The 21,435-nt window shown below is 44.0% G+C and overlaps 1 protein-coding gene across 2 annotated transcripts in view; it reads right to left on the reverse strand.

Moving 5' to 3' along the window:
* naa25 (N-alpha-acetyltransferase 25, NatB auxiliary subunit) overlaps nucleotides 1–21,435 on the reverse strand; it is an 85,537-nt gene that overhangs the window by 43,026 nt on the left and 21,076 nt on the right. The window contains exons 6-12 of one of the 2 annotated variants that reach the window (XM_085961394.1): nucleotides 18,231–18,338; nucleotides 17,439–17,517; nucleotides 16,328–16,439; nucleotides 12,878–12,967; nucleotides 10,217–10,389; nucleotides 5,454–5,566; nucleotides 2,793–3,000 (exon numbers count right to left, since the gene is read on the reverse strand). In XM_085961394.1, coding sequence (XP_085817520.1) covers nucleotides 2,793–3,000; nucleotides 5,454–5,566; nucleotides 10,217–10,389; nucleotides 12,878–12,967; nucleotides 16,328–16,439; nucleotides 17,439–17,517; nucleotides 18,231–18,338 — 883 coding nt within the window. Of the gene's footprint in view, nucleotides 1–2,792; nucleotides 3,001–5,399; nucleotides 5,567–10,216; nucleotides 10,390–12,877; nucleotides 12,968–16,327; nucleotides 16,440–17,438; nucleotides 17,518–18,230; nucleotides 18,339–21,435 lie in introns of both variants that reach the window. The other variant, XM_085961393.1, reaches the window with a different exon arrangement.

Consider the following 21,435-nt stretch of genomic DNA (forward strand, 5'->3'; position numbering starts at 1 on the left):
ACACAGTACTGCTCCCAGATTATCAAAATCCATGATGAGGCCTTGGACAACGTGGACCACTTTCCATGCCTCGGGAGCCTACTGTCAACAAGGGCAGGCGTTGATGACGAAGTCCAACACCGTCTTCAGTGTGCCAGTGCAGCCTTCGGTCGCCTGAGGAAGAGAGTGTTTGAAGACCAGGACCTCAAACCCGGCACTAAGCTCATGGTCTACAGAGTAGCAGTGATACCCGCCCTGCTGTATCCCTCAGAGACATGGACCATGTACAGCAGGCACCTCAAAGCACTGGAGAGGTACCACCAATGCTGCCTCCGCAAGATCCTGCAAATCCATTGGCAGGATAAGCGCACCAACGTCAGTGTTCTCGCTCAGGCCAACATCCCCAGCATCGAAGCGTTGACCACGCTCGATCAGCTCCGATGGACGGGCCACATCATCCGCATGCCCGAGACGAGACTCCCAAAGCAAGCGCTCTACTCGGAGCTCAGACACGGCAAGAGAGCCCCAGGTGGGCAGAGGAAACGCTTCAAGGACACCCTCAAAGCCTCCTTGAAAGAATGCAACATCCCCAACGACACCTGGAAATCCCTGGCCCAAGACCACACAAAGTGGAGGAGAAGCATCCGGGAAGGTGCCAATCGCCTCGAGTCTCTTCGCCAGGAGCAAGCGGAAGCCAAGTGCAAACGGCGGAAGGAGCGCATGTCAACCCAAGCACCTCACCCAACCGCCCCTTCAACCACCGTCTGCCCCACCTGTGACAGAGACTGTAGGTCCCGCATTGGACTCATCAGCCACCCGAGAACTCATTTTTAGTGCGGAAGCAAGTCATCCTCGGTTCCGAGGGACTGCCTAAGAGAAGAAGTAATTACAGCCAAACAACTTCTCTGGCGCTGAAAATTTGCTATTACAAGTGAAGAGTCTCATTCCTTCAGGCTTTAATTGTTGTTGGAGATTATTAAAATGCAAAAAAAATTTTTTTAAACCTTTCCTATCTGTGTCTTTTTTCGCTCTCTTAATACAAGATTTTTCTTTCCCCCTCTATTTCTCTTTCGTTACCTGATTTGACATTAAATTCACCCATTCTAATTTACAATTCCTTCTTAATCCTTGCGCTCTTAAATACACAATCCTTCAATCTGATTGGTTAAGGAGATCCACAGTTGCTTGCCCTGTTCACTCAGGTCCCAGATGCCTGGTTTCCCTCGCTGTGACATTATCCACTCGCACTTTCAGCAACTTGCCACACAAAAAATGTAAAACCCAGACCGTGCAAGGGCAAGTCTAACAGCAGCAGATGCCCTGCTACAGCAAAATGTGGCCCACTATTAGTGTTCAAGAAAAGCGTGCACTGTAAAGCTGTCCTCACAATCTGCACAAAGCAATAATCACCAGTTCCTGCAATGGCTCAGTTGGCAATGTGCAATTGAGCCATACTGACCAGGAAGGTCCCAGTTTTGATTCCCAATCTATGCCGCGTTAACTAATGCCAACTGGGACGGTGGTAGGGACGTTACAATTGGCAGTAGTGCTCCAGGTTAGGGAGGGGAAAAAATGCCAGGGTTCCCACTTCCGATTGCTAGTCATTGACCCCTGCTGGAAAGTGCATCTGTGGACATGAGATGATGGCAAGATTGGGCTTGGCTGTGACACCCCTATGGTCAAATATACCCTGTATCTAAATTCAACATTGAAGAATGGCCATTTTGGCAAGCATTCAGCAGGACAACTGGCACTCATAGAACCATACCCAGCATAATGCAGAACCTTTAGGTGTGGAGGAAGGAAACCAGAGTAACAAAAAAATGCAGATTCTTACTTAGACAGCTAATAAAAGTTAGATGCTATAGGTCAATAAACAGAAAAAGGTCAAATTGATGCAGTAAAGGATTATTTTGGGAGTGAGATATGTTGTCAGAGTACTCTCACTTGAGATCTGAAGTGGCTCCATGGTTAAAGTGCTCACTGATTAGGAAAATGCTTCCTCTATCCTCAATGTCTTCACTTATATTATTAAGTACACATACTTTACAACAAAAGATCAGTTTCTCATTTGTTAAACATTTAATTTCTACCTACAGTATTGAACAATAAGAAAGAATCCAAGGTCAAAACTTGTGGATTTGAAAAGTTTAGTTTGCATTTTCAAAATGAACAGCATTATGTCTCTTAATATAATAATGAGATCAAAAAGGAGCAACTAATAACTATCCTCCTTTGGGCGGGTAAGGGTGGGGCGGGGGGTGGTAACTGAGGTCAAGTTGGTTCTAAGATGATATGCTTGATGACAGGAGATTGAAACAAAGACAACCCACTGAGGCAAATTTGGCAATCCAATACCAGAGCAGGGGAAGTCTACAGTACTCCAGGGCTCTCGATGAATGACTCAGCTAGCCTGGCTCATTGGTGATAGTTGGATGGTTAGACCTAGATGGTGTGACCCGTTACTAAAGACTGGGACTCTTCCCATTTGGCTCCAGATAATCCTACAAGCTAATGCCCTAACGGATAGGTGGTCCTTGCAAGACAAGAAGGGCACAGCTCAGCAATGCCGCACGCTGGTAAGCTGCACAGTTTTAGTCAGTTAAACGTCAGCAGTACCACTAATGAGACTCCAAATCTGGGCTTCAGACTTACCCATCAGGAGGAACCCACTGACGTTTATTTTTTAAAAATCAGTTTCTGTAAATCTCTAAAATGCACACCAAACACCCCACTCAAACCCACACAGGAGACAACATCATGGGGAGGCACGTCCCGACAGCACAAAAAGGATTTATTGAAACCAAACTCACCAAACTCTAGGGCATGCTTGTATCTCTGCATCAGCTCTTGGACAAGGTTGAGTTTCCGTGCCTGGTCCAAGGTCTCATGAAGGCCCAGCAATCTGGCAAACTGGATGACAAACATGTGCCTCTGCATGGCTTTGACGTCACCTGGCAGTGCAAGGTCACACTCTGTTGATACTGACAGAGGTACTACTTCCATCAGCTTGTTGATGAACTGTAGAGAAAACAAGAACGGTAAACATCACACTTAGCATGCAGACATATACAATCAGTAAACACACTAAACCTATAAATCACATTGTTACAAACCAAAGTAGAAGCTCAAATCACACCAAGGTGCTCATATTCAAATTTGCCATTGGCCCATGGCGAGATTGGTCACTTTTCAGCAGGGGTGGTAAAAGCAAGGACTGGTATCAATACATCAAGGACCATGTGGAAAGGGATCTCTCAGATCATGGGTCTTCCTTCCTGACCCATCACCAAATGAGAGCACGCACCAGTGCTGATCCCCAATTTATTTTCCCAATAGGCAGAAACAGTAACATTCAAATGCCCACACCTCTTGCAAAAAGGCACATAGCTAAAGAAAGACAGAAGAAGAGGAAGCTGAAATAATTGCAGGGAATTGGAAAGAGGAAAGAGAGAAATTCATGAAAATATGCACTCTTAAGATGACAAGAGGTTAAACAACTTCAATTTGTATAGTCAAAGGAATCAGCTAAAAAGAGAAGGATGGAGCAATTGGGGCTACCGCTTTTAAAGAAGCAGTAACAGGTGCCACAATGAGCCCATGGGTGAATGACAAAAGAACAGAAGACAGCCGAGGGCTTGCTCAGGGTGGGGATTCAAGCCTGGGAGAGGGGAGCACAAGAGATGGAAGGCTGTGGAATAATGGTGCATTGGGGCAGGGATTGGAGGATGGAGAAGAAAGAGATTAAAGGTGGCATTGCCTGGCGAAGGGAAGGAGTAGAGAGGACGGAAAGTAAAGGAGGGGGCCAAAAGTAGAAAAAGGGGATAGAAATCATGAGCTCAGGTCCAGAGTGGCAGCCAAAGTGCACATTCGAAAGAACACTAAGGAAATTCTAGGTTACAAAAGCATGGCAGAGATAAGATAAAACTAAACAGAGGACAGAGCGGAGTCAATATGAAACAGTACAAAGTTAAAACTCATATCTGGCCAAGAATGCTTTTTGCTGAGCATGAGTGTCTGAAATAGGAAAATGTCCCATTCCACAACACTGACAGACCTTGCTTTGATGGACAAAAAACTTTAAAATAAATCTATAAAGAAAAACAGCGACCCGAGTATGTAATAGTCAAAGACTCGACTTCTAAGGTGCCATAAACTTGTCTGGGTTTGAGTAACATTTGAAGTGACCTTTTGATCTGGTTTACTGGCTCTCTGCCAACACAGGCTGCAGTTTGGAACTACAGGAAACTTTGTGATATCCGGCACCGACGCGTTGCCGATCTATCAAAACTACCGGACATACAAAGTTAATGTTGAAGCATAGAGGTTTTCATCTCCGTATCCGACAACAAACACTGTTGCTTAGCAACAGCTTCTAAAGAGTCGGCTGCAGCTGCAAGCGTCTCTAGCTGAAGCTGTTGCTATAGCTACAGACCTTGCAGTGCCTGACTGGGGGAAAAAAAAGAACGAGAACTAAAAAAACTTATAGAAAACGGCTCCTGATTTTTGCCGTTAGATCGAGTATTCCGGACATACAACCTCCGGATAAACCAAAGTTTCCTGTAGTGGTGTTTTCTTGTGCAGGGAACAATTGACATTCTCCAAATAAAGGAACAAATGAAGCTCTGAAAAGAACGCCGATTAGTGGGCAATCTCACGACACCAGACAACCTGCTGCAGTATCAATGGGTTCAATCAACACCAATACCCTATAGGCAAATCCAACTTCCATATGCTATAATCTTGTGCTAACCCATGTCTTGTGTGATACTCTTAACTTATCAACTCAGTACTTCACTTCAGCATTCTATAGCTCAAAATACTCTCCAGGCACAACCTACAAATTAACCCTACTGCTGGGTGTTTTCCACAGTTCAAATGAACACAATACAGAAGAAATACTCTTCATTCAATTCCTCGTGGCAACACTGCATTGGTACAATGTCTCAATTTACCACTATTACACCATAGTGCAATGGAACTCTTGCTCATTTAATTCTAGTGTAAACTTTCAATTAGACATAGGAACAGGCCATTGCTCCACTCCTCCATTGTGATAGTCAACGTAGCTCTTGATCTTTTTCAATCCCAATTCTCCGCCCTTTCCATGTTTCTTGCTTCCCAATAGGCGTTTATCTCAATGTTAAACATCTCAATTGATCCTGCATCCATGGCCTTCTGGGGCAGTGCCACATTTTTGTAATTTTTGGGTTAAGAAATTTTCCTGAATTTGCTTTTAACCAGCTTAGTTCTGATTTTAAGGCTACGTAACTTTCTTCTGAATTCTCCGACTGGAGGGAAGAATCAGTTGTGTGCGTCAATTAAAAATGATTGTCTCTAATTTTACAAAATGTACAAGGCGGCAAACAACTCATATACTGACTGAATGCTGAGGCCACTGGGTGCACTTACCCACTCACCTCACTGTCGCACAGTCTGAGCGAATGGAGACTCTGCCAGTCTCCCGGTCTCACCTGTGTATGCCGCTCCGGTGACAGAAGGTCGGCAAAGATTCTCAGGTCAGAATAACAGCATGGCTTATCCCCAAACCTCTCAAAGTACTGGAACATCAGCTCCTCTGGGATCCCTAGCAGTAAGAAGGAGAAGCACAGAATAAGGGAACTCATATTGACATTCAATGGCATTACCATCGCTGAATCCCCCACTATCAACATCCTGGGGGTTACCATTGATCAGAAACTGAACTGGACCAGCCACATAAATACTGTGGCTACAAGAGCAGGCCAGAGGCTGGGAATTCTGCGGCGAGTGTCTCACCTCCTGACTCCCCAAAGCCTTTCCACCATCTACAAGGCACAAGTCAGGAGTGTGATGGAATACTCTCCACTTGCCTGGATGAGTGCAGCTCCAACAACACTCAAGAAGCTCAACACCATTCAGGATAAAGCAGCCCGCTTGATTGGCACTCCATCCACCACCTTCAACATTCACTCCCTCCACCACCGGCGCACTGTGGCTGCAGTGTGTACCATCTACAAGATGCACTGCAGCAACTCGCCAAAGCTCCTTCAACAGCACCTTCCAAACACGCGACCTCTACCACTTAGAAGGACAAGGGCAGCAGACGCATGGGAACATCACCACCTACAAGTTCCCCTCCAAGCCACACACCATCCTGACTTGGACCTGTATCGCCGTTCCTTCACTGTCGCTGGGCCAAAATCCTGGAACTCCCTTCCTAACAGCATTGTGGGTGTACCTACACCATATAGAAACATAGAAGATAGGAGCAGGAGTAGGCCATTCGGCCCTTCGAGCCTGCTCCGCCATTCAATGAGATCATGGCTGATCATCCAAATTCATTACCCTGTCCCTGCCTTCTCCCCATATCCCTTGATCCCTTTAGCCTTAAGAAATATATCCAACTCTTTCTTGAATATATTTAATGAACTGGCCTCCAGCGCCCTCTGTGGCAGAGAATTCCACAGGTTCACCACTCTCTGGGTGAAGAAATTCCTCCTCATTTCAGTCCTAAAATGCTTACCCCTTATCCTTAAGACTATGACCCCTGGTTCTGGACTCCCCAGCCATCATAAACATCCTTCCTGCATCTAGTCTGTCCAGGCCTGACAGAATTTTATAGGTTTCGATGAGATCCCCTCTCAATCTTCTAAACTCCAGTGAGTATAAGCCCAATCGACACAATCTCTCCTCATACGTCATTCCTGCCATCCCAGGTATCAGCCTGGTGAATCTTCGCTGCACTCCTTCCATGGCAAGAACGTCCTTCCTCAGGTAAGGCGACCAAAACTGCACACAATACTCAAGGTGCGGTCTCACCAAGGCCCTGTACAACTGTAGCAAGACATCCTTGTTCCTGTACTCGAACCCTCTTGCTACGAAGGCCGACATACCATTTGCCTTCTTAACCGCCTGCTGCACCTGCATGCTTACCTTCAGCGACTGGTGCACAAGAACACCCAGGTCTCTTTGCACTTCCCCTTCTCCCAATCTATTGCCATTCAAATAATAATCTGCCTTCCTGTTTTTGCCACCAAAGTGGATAACCTCACATTTATCCACATTATAGTGCATTTGCCATGTTTCTGCCCAATCACCCAATTTGTCCAAATCGTACTGGAGTTTCACGACATCTTCCTCACAGCTTACCCTCCCACCCAGCTTTGTGTCGTCTGCAAATTTGGAGATATTACATCCAATTCCCTCGTCCAGATCATTAATATATATTGTGAGCAGCTGGGGTCCTAGGACCGATCCTTGCGGTACCCCACTAGTCACTGCCTGCCACTCGGTAAACGACCCGTTTATTCCAACTCTTTGCTTTCTGTCTGCCAACCAGTTCTCTATCCAAGTCAATACCTTGCCCCCAATCCCATGGTGCCTTAATTTTGCACGCTAATCTCTTATGTGGGACCTTATCGAAAGCCTTCTGAAAGTCCAAATATACCACATCCACTGGTTCTCCCTTATCTATTTTACCAGTTACATCCTCAAAAAATTCCAGTAGATTAGTCAAGCATGATTTACCTTTTGTAAATCCATGTTGACTTTGTCCGATCCTGTCACTGCTTACCAAGTGCTCTGCTATTACATCTTTTATAATAGATTCTAGCATTTTCCCCACTACCGATGACAGGCTTACCGGTCTATAATTCCCCGCTTTTTCTCTACCACCTTTTTTGAATAGTGGGGTAACATTAGCTACCCTCCAATCCATGGGTACTGTTCCAGAGTCTATCGAGTTCTGGAAGATGACCAGCAATGCATCTACTATTTCTAGGGCCACTTCCTTAAGTACCCTGGGATGTAGATTATCAGGCCCTGGGGATTTATCGGCCTTCAGTCACATCAATTTTCCTAACACCATTTCCCTACAAATACTGATTTATTTCAGTTCCACCCTTTCATCAGGCCCTATGTTCCCCGGCATCTCTGGGAGGTTATTTGTGTCCTCCTTTGTGAAGACAGAACCAAAGTATGAATTTAGTTGGTCTGCCATTTCTTTGTTTCCCATTATAAATTCCCCTGATTCTGACTGCAAGGGACCTACGCTTGACTTCACCAATCTTTTTCTCTTCACATATCTATAAAAGCTTTTACAGTCAGTTTTTATGTTCCCTGCTAGCTTACTCTCATATTCTATTTTCCCTTTCTTAATTAATCTCTTTGTCCTCCTTTGTTGAATCCTAAACTGCTCCCAATCCTCAGGATTATTGCTTTTTCTGGCCAATTTATATGTCGTCTCCTTGGATCTTATGCTATCCCTAATTTCCCTTGTTAGCCACAGTTGAGTCACCTTTTTTGTTTTATTTTTATGCCAAACTGGGATGAACAAATTCTGTAGCTCATCCATTCGGTCTTTGAATGTTTGCCATTGCCTATCCACCGTCAACCCTTTTGAGTGCCATTCCCCAATCAATCCTACCCAACTCGCTCCTCAGACCATCGTAGTTTCCTTTATTTAAATTGAGGACCCTAGTCTCTGAGTCAACTACTTCATTCTCCATCTTAATGAAGAATTCTATCATATTATGATCACTCCGACCCAAGGGGCCTCGTACAACAAGATTGCTAATTAATCCTTTCTCGTTACATAATACCCAGTCTAAGATGGCCTGATCTCTGGTTGGTTCCTCAACATATTGGTCCAGGAAACCATCCCGTATGGACTGCAGCGGTTCAAGAAGGCGGCTCACCACCATCTTCTCAAGGGCAATGAGGGATGGGCACTAAATGCAGGCCTAGCCAGCGACGCCCACATCCCATCAATGAATAAAAAAATACACAGGTAAATGTGGGTAATGACTACCAAATCGCTGATGCCTAATATTCTGAATTGGTGAAATCTTTCAGTGCGCGCAATCTGAGGGTTGAAGCAAGAGCACCGTGGCTCACTTGCCTGAATCTGAAGGCTGTAGGTTCAAGCCCTACTGCAGAACTTGAGCATATAATCAAGAGTGAAACTTCACTGCAGTACTGAGGGAGTGTGGCATTGCTGGAGGTGCCAATGATGCAATAAACCAAGACCCTACCTGCTTGTTCAGATGGGACTTTTTCCCCCAAAGAGGAGCAGGAAACATGCTGAAAACTGATAACCTCAACTTGATGAGTGCAAAATTCACATAATGTATTGAAATGGTGCTTCTGGTTTAGAAAGTGCTGTTCAGATGTTAGGTGTGGAGAAACCAAAAGGAGAGACCCACACTATGCACCCAACATAATGTCACTTGCTGCTTCTGGTGAAAATGGAAGAACGTTTATTTATTTATCTTGTTCAAAGAAGGGCAATTGAGTGTACTCTACTGCCACTACACGGTGATCAGCTAACTCAAGACAGATTAGGCGTTAAGCCTCTGATCTGAATAGGTCAATGGCTCACTGGATAAATCTGATGACCCTACATTACTCCAACAATGAGGTTCAGTCCCAACCTTAAGAGCGCACCACGGTTACACAATCAATAAGCTGCTTGTGCTATGAGGGTATCTCTCCAATCTTTCACTTGCTTTCCTTAGGCATCAGCCTTGGCTTAGTGGCAGCACACTTGCCTCCGAGTCAGAAGGCTGTGGGTTCAAGCCCTACTCCAGAGACTTGAGTACAGTACTGAGAGAGTGTTGCATTGCCCGGGGTGCCATCTTTTGGAAGAGATGTTAAACCAAGCAAGGGGTTCTCCTGGTGTCCTGGCCAACATTATGTGGTAATTTATTTCACTGCTGTTTGTGGGACTTTGCTGTATGAAAATTGCCTGCCATGTTTACCTACATTGCAACAGTGATTACAATTCAAAATAATGTGAAGCACTTTGGGATGTCCTGAGGTATTGAAAGGCACTATATTATTGCGATTTCTTTCTTTTCCTTTCTGAAGACCGTGGCCCATACTCTAGTAGAATATTCCACAGCCACTAGAAAGCTTCTTGTACTTGGCCTAAACTACCTTTAGACCCATAAAACATGGATGTCGAGTGTTGGCAGGCTATTTGATCTCGGAGGGCATCACAGCTAAACTCAAACCTGTCCTCAGTGGATGTCAACAAGTGCACTTTCGAACAAGGGTCAATGGATAGCAACCAGCAGCAGGAATTCCTGGTTGAATTTTTTCCGCAATCACTCCCTGGAGCAGGGTATTCCATGCTCCAACAACCCTGTGTGTAAAGAAATTTGTCCTAACCTCTCTCCTCACTCTCCATGATAAATTTAAAGTGATATGTTGATAATGGGAAGAATTTACATCCAGTAAACTACTAACCACTCACCAAGTTTGTGTTCATCATTGGTACCCCTTTCTCTCAGCCGTCTTATCAATTCAAGTTTAGCCAGGTATGGTCCCCTCAGGCGGCGGGAGCCCTTCGGTTCCTCATTCAAAATTCGCTCCTCCACAAAGTTTACGGCTTCCTGTACAAGGCAGGTGACTGGCCCCTCCAGACAGCTAGGAAGAGTGAAGAACACTTTTATGCGGCCGGTGCTGCACACTGCACAAAAAAAACTAACTTGGGCTTGCAATTTATGTATCTGACCATCATTTTGGGGGTGGCTTTGCTAATAGTCAAAAGAAAATAGGATAGAAGACTTGATATCGAACCATCAACAGCATACACAAAGGGATTTTTTTAAATGTATGCAGCACAAAACACCCGATGCAAAATTCTCTGATATTTCTAATGGACCATGTATTTTTGTCATTATTACAAGGATGGAAAGAGCACAATATGTAGTGAAGTGGGTTCTGATTCAGCGGAAGCTTTCAAAAGATGGATCAGATTGACTGCTGAATGCCGAGCGTGTCAACATATATCTGGGTTAAGAAAAAGATGAAAATGGTCAGATCTGGATGGTCCAGTTCCCACACACTCCCCGAACAGCATTTCTGCTCGTGCAGTAGCACTGACTGAAGTCATGGTAGTGGTGACCAACACTAGCCTTCAGCTAGAAGGCAATGGCATCAAGAAGGGATCAAAAAACTGAAAGGAAAGTGGAAACAGAAGTAAATGCAACTTTAAGGAGATAATAATTAAATATATTTTAAAATAAAAAGTAATAGCAGGGCAACTTGTTGCAGCCCCAACACAATGCAACATGAAGCGCAGGGGCTTGCTTACAATTATTTATATGTTCAGTTACTAATCTCAAGTGTGCTGTGAGGAGGAACTTCCCCACAGGCAGGGGTAGAAAACGAGACACAATCACTAGGACCCATTCTCCTTATGGTCAGCTGTGGTGTGTCATTGGTGGATGCAGCTGATAGTGTATGGAAATCCAAGAAAGGTAGAAACCATATTTTTTTTAAAAAGAGTACGATAGCAAAATACTGCGGATGCTGGAAATCCGAAATAACAACAGAAAATGCTGGAAAAACTCAGCAGGCCAGGGCAACATCCATGGAGAGAGAAATAGAGTCAACGTTTCAGGTCTTGACGAAGGGTTTTGACCTGCAACGTTGACTCTATTTCTCTCTCCACGGATGTCGCCTGGCCTGCGGAGTTTTTCCAGCATTTTCTGTTGTTATTTAAAAAGAGTATGTTTCACTATGACACATTAAGAAAATGTACCCACCTTTATATTTTGGGATTGTTGACTATGCTGCCACCAGAGTCCTTACTAACATGTATGTTAAAAATGCTGCTATTTTGTTAAATATTAGCTCTCAAGGAGTTAAATTCACAGGACAGCAAGGCTGGAAGATGGTGACTTATGATCAAACGAGGTACCTGAACCAGCGTGCTTTAGACAATGAAAATTAGTTTGTACATTTCAATGATCATTCACACCTATTCTAGTTGTGATGACTCAATTTATTGGAGCTCAGCAGGGGTAGTTACAGTACCAGGGGTAGTTACAGTACCAGGGTAATATGGCAAGATCCCACAAGAAGGAGAGGAAAAACCCATGTTTAGGTCCAGCAAAGGCTGCAAGACCGCAGTTCTTGGCCCAAGGTGAAAATTAAGATTTTGCAAATTGGTTTCCCCCCCCACCCCAGCCAGAAATTGACCCAAAAGAAAAAAAAAATACAAAAAAGTGAACTTTGTGTCTGTTTTTCAGCAAAGTGCTGCATGCTTTTTTGTTGTTGTGTGTTACGGAAGCATTGTAGGAGAAATTGTAAAAGGTCTGGATTTGCTACTTTTGTTCAGTCATGTGTATTCTGAAAAATAAACCAGTCTCTTGATTTGTCACTGACTTTGTTTTATCAGAGTGTTCATCACTGGAAGATTGGCGAAGCGCATGTAGGTGCAAGTTTAGGTTATCCAGTTCGTACAAGGGCGTATTGTCACATCTCCCAGGTTACGCTATCATATTGGTAATTATTGGGCAATTAATTCCAGAGTGCAAAAGGCACGACGTCTGATTACAGGAGTAATCTGTGCCACTGAACTAATGATCTAAATTTGTAACATCCTGATAATAGACTGCTTGCCATTGCACCTACCCAGGTGACAGCCAGGATAGCAGATGTCTGCCTTGTCCCCACCTTAAGAATGAATATCCAGGCATTCAATCCTACTTTTATTAGCCTGAGAGAGCAGGGGCTTGTACTGATGGTCACTGCCCTACTACTTCTGTAAATGTGTCATGCTCCCAGGGGTAAATACTTTATATAACATCACTATTAGGGTCTCTTTTTGGGCAATATTATATGCTCATCTTTTTTTGTATGCTTAAAAACCCATTACATTTTAAATATTTATACAACCTTAGAACACAATGGGAATTTGCCCTGTTCCAAAATATATACCCACACATCTCAATACAATAAAAGATTATTCAAGTATATTGCAGTGCTTAAATACTTATTTTCCTTCCTGCTTCAGAAAATACGTGCTCTGATTCCATTCTATGGAGGTTATGTAAATGGAAAGCACAGCAATGATTTTAATTCATTTTACAGAAATACTATTTTTTTTTAAGAATCAACTACTTACTGCTCTGCCTCTGCGGGTGGAGTCCAAGCCTCATCAATCAGGTGGAAGAGGGAATCAAAGTAGGATAAGTAAAATTGCCAGTCGTCTGGGCTAGAAGAGAACGGCAACAGTCAGGCACAAGTCAGGAGTGTGATGGAATACTCTCCACTTGCCTGGATGAGTGCAGCTCCAACAACACTCAAGACGCTCAACACCATCCAGGACAAAGCAGCCTGCTTGAGCGGCACCCCGTCTACCACCTTAATCATTCACTCCCTCCACCACTGGCGCACCATGGCTGCAGTGTGTACCATCGACAAGATGCACTGCAGCAACTCGCCAAGGATTCTTCAACAGCACCTCCCAAACTCATGGCTTCTACCACCGAGAAGGACAAGGGCAGCAGGCGCATGGGAACACCATCACCTCCAAGCTCCCCTCCAAGTAACACTCTGACTTGGAAATATATTGCCATTCCTTCATCGTCGCTGGGTCAAAATCCTGGAACTCCCTGCCTAACAGCACTGTGGGAGTACCTTCACCACACGGACTGCAGCGGTTGAAGGTGGTGGCTCACCACCAATTAGGAATGGGCAATAAATGCTGGCCTTGCCAGTATGCCCACATCCCAGGAATGAAAAAACAAACATGTACCACACATCCAACAAGCCCTTATATTCATACACAAAAAACAAAGTTCAATTGCTTGTGGATGGGCACATCCTGAGGTCAATTAGAGACTCATTTATTTTGTGGAGGGCAGCTCGCTTCTAGGTTGGCAGCTGCTTGTAAATCCCCAGCTCCGAAAAAGCCAGCAGGAAATGGCAATTACTGGAAGATGTTACAGTACTTGGTCAGTAATAGGTTCCCTTTCTGTTCAGTTGTAATTTGTTATTTAATTAATACATTTGAGCCAATCAGGTGCAAGAACAAATCATCATACTTTGTATATGCGACACTTTGAGATATGAGACACACACTGGATCTAAGACAATTAGTATATTAAAATAAATACTTCTACATCTATTGTGTTAAATACAAAACAATCTTAAAATGCTCTATGCCTCAGAGCTGGAACCTTAAATACACAAGCACATACCAATTTTCAAGTTCCTTGACCAAACAACAATTAAAATCTAAATGACTCAAGGCTGTTACTTAACAATCAGACTTTGTAGCCTTGAGGGACACATTTCCATGGATCATTCGAAGAATACATTGCTCATTACATGCTATAACACTCCTTTTCCTTATAAAACAGAGCATCAGACAACTTACTGTATCTATTTAAAAAGACCACGAATGTTGGAAACCTGAAATGAAAACAGAAAATGTTAAAATGCACAGCTGCTCAGGCAGCATCTGGAAGAGGAAAAGCACCTATCTTTTTCTTTCCGATCTTGACCAACATGCTGTACATTTCCAACATTTTCTGTTTTTATTACACTTAAAAATTTTTCCTAGTCAAATGTCCTCCCATACTCAAGAGTATTCCAAACGTGGACATGACTTAAATTGAAGCCACATTCCTTCACATTTCACGATGAGTTAGAAGACGCCAGCAGGAAATGACACTATTTTATTATGTTACTTGGGCATTGGTAGATTCCCTTTCTGCTCAGCTGTGATCAATGTTCCCTGTAATTTTCTTTTGGGTGCGCCGGCCCTTTAACTGGCTGCGTGACCCATTCAATTTTTTGAGCGTGCGCGGTTATTTCCTTTGTAAAGCCGGTGAGCGGGCTGCGCGGGACCTCCAGAGCGCAGCACGACCACGCAGCTCAACGGGAACATTGGTTGCGATTTGCTGTTATTTTATGAATACATTTGAGTTCAAGGACGACACGTGCCGCTTGTGTGACTCTACAGTGTAAGGGACATGCTAAATACAAGTTAATCAATACATTAAAACTGGATTCTGAATTCTGAAATATTGGGTCGCAACAAGGAAGTTGTCAAAAATGTTTATTAACTTGGGAATTCATTGGAAGGAAAAAAAGTTTGATTTTACTAAGTATTTGATTGCAACACTGATATATGGTATCCTGGTGGAACAGAGTTGTGAAGAGAAAGCAGTCAGTCAGAGGTCAGTACTCTCCCAAACAAAGGGAGGGAAAATATCAACAGGAACCACCATCCTCATTCCTCCCACCAGGTGACTTCACAGTGTAACCAGAGACTTGGGAATAGGCCAGATGCCTGCTCTCTAAAACACAAGGATCACATGGCTTAGACAGAATAAATCACCCATGACTGCAGCATTCATGAGATGTACAGCCAGCGCCACAAATAGTACTCCTTTATATTCTGATGAACAGATCTTGGTTTTGGTTGCTTTAACCTTCTTGGAAGCATATTAAAGCATTGGCCTTTTCACAGATATGATTCTGTGAGTACAACTATGTCAGCTTGTTGACTGACTTGTTTGTGGGACAACTCTCCCAACTTGGGCACCACCAGCTCCCAAATGTTAGTGATGAGGGCTTTGCAGGGTCGACTGGGCTGAAATCACCTTACTATTGTCCAGATACGCAGCTCCATCAGCTAACCTTATTACTGAACATTACATCAATTGCTTACAACTGGGTTGCTTGCTGGGGGCACTTCAGAGGGAATTAATAGTCAACCATGTAATGTGGGACTGGAGTCACATGTAGGCCAGACCGGATAGGGATGGAAAGGACATAAATGAATCGGTTGGGTTTTACCCCAGTCTGGAAGCTTTTTATTGTTATTTTTCTGGTGCTAGATTTATTGAATTCAATTTCCCACTTGCCACAGCGGGATTTGAACTCACGAACTCTGGGATGCTAGTCCAGTATCATAAAGACTAAGCTACCCTATCCCAGAATCTGATCCTATAATAATACAACTTAAAATTGTCATTGTAAAACTAAGATTGAAAATCTCCATTTGTGAACTCCCTGACACCCAAGTCATCATTGCCAATCTCAGCTGCAGCAGCAGTGGGCCAACTACAACTGGCCATAGCCCTAGAACAAGGAGCAAAAAAAATATCGGCCAGGGATTCAACACTGATCGCTAAACAGCAAGCCCTGCTAGAAGTAGGCGGGTGGATGCTAGCTGAGGACACAATCAGCCTCGGCTGCAATGTCCTCCACAATTAGATAGCCTGCCATGGGTAACAAGTGAACACCATCACTTGGGTGAGGTGCCAGTGGGCGTCTGCTGACAATGGAACGGTTCCCTCTAAAGGCACGAGGTCGAGGGAAATGAGAGAGAAACTCGAAGGGAAAACTCTGCATTCACAGAGGCTGGTCCTGTGGCAGTAAGAACTGCTAACACTTCAGCTTTGAATCCAATTAGCCTTCAGGGTACACCTCTCCTATGTAGAAACAGTAGGATGAACCTGTCTTCTGAATACACAACAGCAAGGCAATGCATTGCTCATAGAATGGAAGAGCAGATAAGTTTGCCCTGAGAATACTGTTAAATAAATGAAAACCTGCTCACTTGTTCAATAAAAGTTTCCTTGACAGTGCGTTGCATTCAGGCCACTTTATCAGCTTCTTGTACAGCACCATACATTTCATTTCTCGACTCTGCAACTCACTGGTCAGTTTTTCTGAGGGAAAAAACAGAATTTCAATGTAAACAAACATTATTTCCCTGACTCAAACACAGCCCAGAGAGTCTCTGCTGGTTATAAGGGTCCAATGAGAATGAGTTTGGACATTCTCAATCTAATTCCTAATGAGCATGGGCCCACAGTACAAAGTTGACCCTATTACAGCACTGAGGGGCATTAACTTGGTAATTTCACTCAGAGATGTTGCAAGATCGTTCATGTGAAAACTGGAAACTGTCACACTGGCGTATTGGCACTCTTCGGAATACATTACTGCAATGTGCCCAAGAGCTAACATTGCTCTCTGCCGGAAACAGGAGTGAGGAACAATGGGACACAAACTTCAGGCGCTTCCCAACAGGAAGTCAGGGAAAAATCAAACATCTGAGGGAAAAACACTGTCCTCTTCCCCACTGAGCATCTTCTGGCATGGTTATGCAGCATTATTGGCAGAGGACAAGGAGGAAATCCCCTGCCCACTCTCACAGCTGGGCTGGTTTCTGACTGGAGAGACATAGAAAAGTGGAAAAAGTTCCCCCAACAAGTTGAGTAGATAAATGCACCACCTGGGACGTTACTGTACCGTATAGATCAGGACATTCTCAGGTGCAATCCTTAGCATGTGCTGAGCTTGCAGATCTAAGCCAGGACAAAGCTGGGTGTCACCACAATTGACTTAGTGTTCCTGGTATAACATGAGAAAAAATGTCAGCCAGGACTACCACTGCTAATGGCAATCCAGTGACCCCTGAAAGAAGTTGTGTGTATTTAGAAAAAAATCTGGATTGGCTTGTGATGGCATCTATGGTTGAATAGCATGCCTGTACTCACTTTCCAGACCCATGTTAAGTATAGTCATTTGGGCAGGATACTGGAGGGCTGCCCATTCTTGTGGAACTGCATCATCAGAAGAGGATGGGAGAGGGAAAGGGAAAAATATCATTCTGTGCAATTCTTTTTCACAAAAATCTTAAAATAAGCTAGTTTCCATGTTACCTCCCAGCTTTCCTCGGATAACTCCCAGAGCCTCCTGGTCTTTTCCAAGTCGTTCCAAAATCATCAAGTAGAGCTGCACCTATTACCAAAAACAAAAACCATGAAACAGATGGAAATCACATCCAAACTCTATTCATCGGAGGGTTGAGGTCACATTGACATAGCAAATTTAAACTCAAAATTTTAATAATTACTACAGTCTCACAGGGCACCTAAAACCAGTTTTAATAGCTGCAATCTTAAGATCGAGCTCCTCTCCGAACTTTAATATAACTTTAGTCAAGAGTCAAAGAATGGGCAATGAACCTAGATTTGATTCTCATCTGCTTGGCCTTAATCTGAGCCACAGTGAACCGAGTAACGACTGCAGCATCTCCCCACAGGGAGGAGAGTCAAGCATGGTATCTAGTGTCTCCTGGCAGCTGGCTACAAGGGAAGTTGCCTCCAGTCTGGGAGCAAGCCAACCACATGTCCTCTCAGCAATAGGGGTGTGAAGACCGAACATGTGGGAACGGATTTACCAAAGTACAATGAATTACGAATTTTTTTTTAGTAAACTTAGTAACAGGTTCCTTTTTTGTTTAGCTGGTAGTCATCTGCCACAGAAATACAACAGGGCTAAAGAGAGAAGCATGAAGTTCATTAGCCAGCATACTCACTCCCAATCACTATGCAGGTATCTGAAGAAAAAGGAGCAAAACAACACAGCATAGACTAAAATACTTTGTTTTTGTCACAATGCTGTGACTAATATGGTATAAGTCACAACTTGGAACATTCCCACTTTCTTACCTCGGCTTCTGCCTCAATCTTGTCTTCTTTCACCATCTTTTCCACCATGCGCTGCGCTAAGGGGAGGAACATTGTCTTTGACAATTTCTCATCTTGTGCTGAAATGGACTACATAAAACACAAATACAATTTAAAAAAATCCAAGGGATAGGTATAGATTTTCAGTCCTCTTAAAAGCACAATATAAAGCACCATTCCCACAATTAAAATAACCACCCGGTCATCTGACTCTATACAGCTAATCTCAGTCTTTATGATTACTAGTCCTGCACGTCAGGTGTGTGACTCAATACAAAGAGCCGTGAGTTCAGCGAAATAACTTTCACAATGCCCTTTATACAACTGCCCTGGACATATTTTGGGTTCAATTATTGTGAACAAGCATCTTGTCTGGAGCTACACTTCCATCTCAAGGCAGAAAAAACATTGCACCCAGCTGGAGATTACTGCTGTCACTTGCCCCTCCAGCGTGGCACAATGCCCCATCTGCCTCATGCCACAGCGCAGCAACTGACATTTCTAAAGCACCTTTAATGCAGAAAAATGGCTCATGGTGCTTCGAGGCAGAAGAAACAAACGCTGATCCGTTTGGGGAGGGCGCTCAAGAAAGGCTTGGTCCAAGAGATGGGCTCGAAGAGGTTTTAAAGGCAGAGGGGTTTATAAAAGCTCCAGAGAGTAGGGCTTAGATGACAGATGGCGGTGCTGAGGCAGGGAGTAAAGTACAGATGTCAGTCAGAAGGCGGAGCAAGTTGCAGGGTGGGATGAGGCCATGGAGAAATGGGGGGGGGGGGGCGGGATGGTGCGCGGGAAGGAGGGATAAATGGATGAATGATACTTGGTATGGTATAGGATACTTGCAGTGGACTTTTGGACAAGTTGAAGTTGTGGAGGGTGCAGCTCAGGATGCCAGCAAGTAGGGTGCTGGCTAAATCGAGCCCAGAGCTAACGTGAATAGGGTTTGAGGTGGGCAATGTTGTGAAGTTTTGGTGATGGATTAAATATGCCGTTTGAAACTCAGCTCAGAATCAAACACGACACCGAGGTTTCAGATAGTCTGACTGAAATGGAAGGGAGGGGGAAACGATGCGAACTGCAAGGAAGTGCAGGAAACTTTCTAGTATCCGGCACGGACGGGACCGACGTGGTGCCGGTTCATCAAAAATTCCGGCGAACCGAACGCTATAGTAAAAGATACGGAGCCGAGAGCTCCGTATAAAGCAACAACCCCTGCTTCAGAACAATCGGCACAAGTTGCAAGCGTCTCTGTAGCTTAGCAACAGCTGCAGCTACACCCTTGCACAGCAACAAATGGAGAAAAAAAAGTTAAAAAAAGTTACTTGAACCTACTCCTGAATTTTGCCGGTTAACCGACATTTCCGGTTATTTAGGGGCCGGTTAACTGAAAGTTTCCTGTAGAGCTTTTAGTGGTGGTCAAAAACAATTGCTTTGGCCCTCCCTATTTTCAATTGGAGGAAATTCGGGCTCATCCATAACTTAATGTCAGACAGACAGCAGAGGTGCTCAAGGGAATGCTGGTGAAGTAGAGATGGGTGCTGACAATGTACATACGGAAGCTGACCCTGTGCCTATGCACAATGACACTGAAGGACAGCATGTAGATCAGCACTTAAATTAATCTCATATCACGGTGGCATAGTGGTTAGCACTGTTGCCTCACAGCGCCAGGGACCCGGGTTCAAATCCGGCCTCGCGTGACTGCCTGTGTGGAGGTTGCACATTCTCCCCGTGTTTGCGTGGGTTTCCTCCGGGTGCTCCGGTTTCCTCCCACAGTCCAAAGATGTGCGGGTTAGGTTGATTGGCCATGATAAAAATTGGCCCTTAGTGTTAGGGGGGATTAAATACGTGGGGTTACGGGGATAGGGTCTTGGGTGGGATGGCTGTCGGTGTAGGGACCGGGTGCTAGGGTTTGGATGATCAGCCATGATCTCGTTGAATGGCGGGGCAGGCTCGAAGGGCCGAATGGCCTACTCCTGCTCCTATCTTCTATGTTTCTATGTTACTCTTAATCCAGAAAAGAATATAATGAAGAAAGAAAAATAAATGGTACCATCAGCAATTCAGGTGAAATTATGCTGCAAACGCGCCTGGCCATACATTAAACCACCATGTGGACATCAGGCACAAATTACCAAAGTAGTCCCAACATAAGAATAAAGACAAAATTTGAGAGAATGGAGGAGGGAGCGAGAAACAAACAAAATGCTTAACTAGAATGAGAGCAACGTGCTGTGCAGACCTACAGAACTTCTCTGTGCTTTGACTCACATAATCGTCTCCACCTCTCATATTTTCAGCAGCAAGATAAAATGTGGACAGCGACAGTTCTACCAGATGGCAGCATGCTTGCTCTGGATGCCACCACAGAATACCGACGAGAAAAGACGACCAGCTGCTTTTAATCAGCCAAAGACATTTTAAACAAGCAGGGGAATCGTGGCTAATTAAAAACTGCCGTTCAATAGTTGAGAATGACTACATTGCAACTTTACAAAAATAAACAAAATCTGGCGTGGGTTGCACACCAAAAATTATTACATGACGATCTGGGGCAGACCGAATTTACTGAGTGAAGCGATAGATCTTGGAACCAAAGCATGATTTCCACCCCCATATTTATGCCACTGCAATTATACCAGTGCTAAATAACAACACTGATAAGAGAAAACTCAGGAAGAAAGTGCAGGTAGTTATAAAAATGGACAATTTTCCAGGAAAGCAGAATTTAAACTCCTACCTCTGTTAATATTTGCACTTCTCCCAAGGTTCTCTTTCCAAAATGATATTTGTTTTCAAAAGCAATTGTTTGATAGTACTGTATTGATCCCTAATGTTTTTAAAGGCTGTAGTTATACTGCAGCTACTGATCAGAGACTGAGTTACCAATCTGGTAGTCGTGTTGTTCAACTGGCAGACCCTTGTTAGGCTGCAGTTCAATCTGTAGTGCAAGTTTAAAGTACACCCAACAAACGGGCAAATGTAGCCACAATGTGGGCACAATGTTTTCCAGCTGCCAGTTTAAATATCAACCTTGATGTAGGGGTAAATACTTATAGAACATGGTATTGCTCAAATAATCAGTCTCTATTTAGATGTTTCAGTACAGCAGACAGGCTAAGAGCTTTTAGCCAAGTGAATCCCTCTTTAATACGATTGTATCCTTTTTTCTGAAGTCAAAGAGCAATCG

This window comes from Somniosus microcephalus, chromosome 19 (assembly GCF_052327205.1).
Source record: "Somniosus microcephalus isolate GS21.2 chromosome 19, FLI_Smic_1.0, whole genome shotgun sequence".
In the NCBI taxonomy this organism is placed as follows: Eukaryota; Metazoa; Chordata; class Chondrichthyes; order Squaliformes; family Somniosidae; genus Somniosus; species Somniosus microcephalus.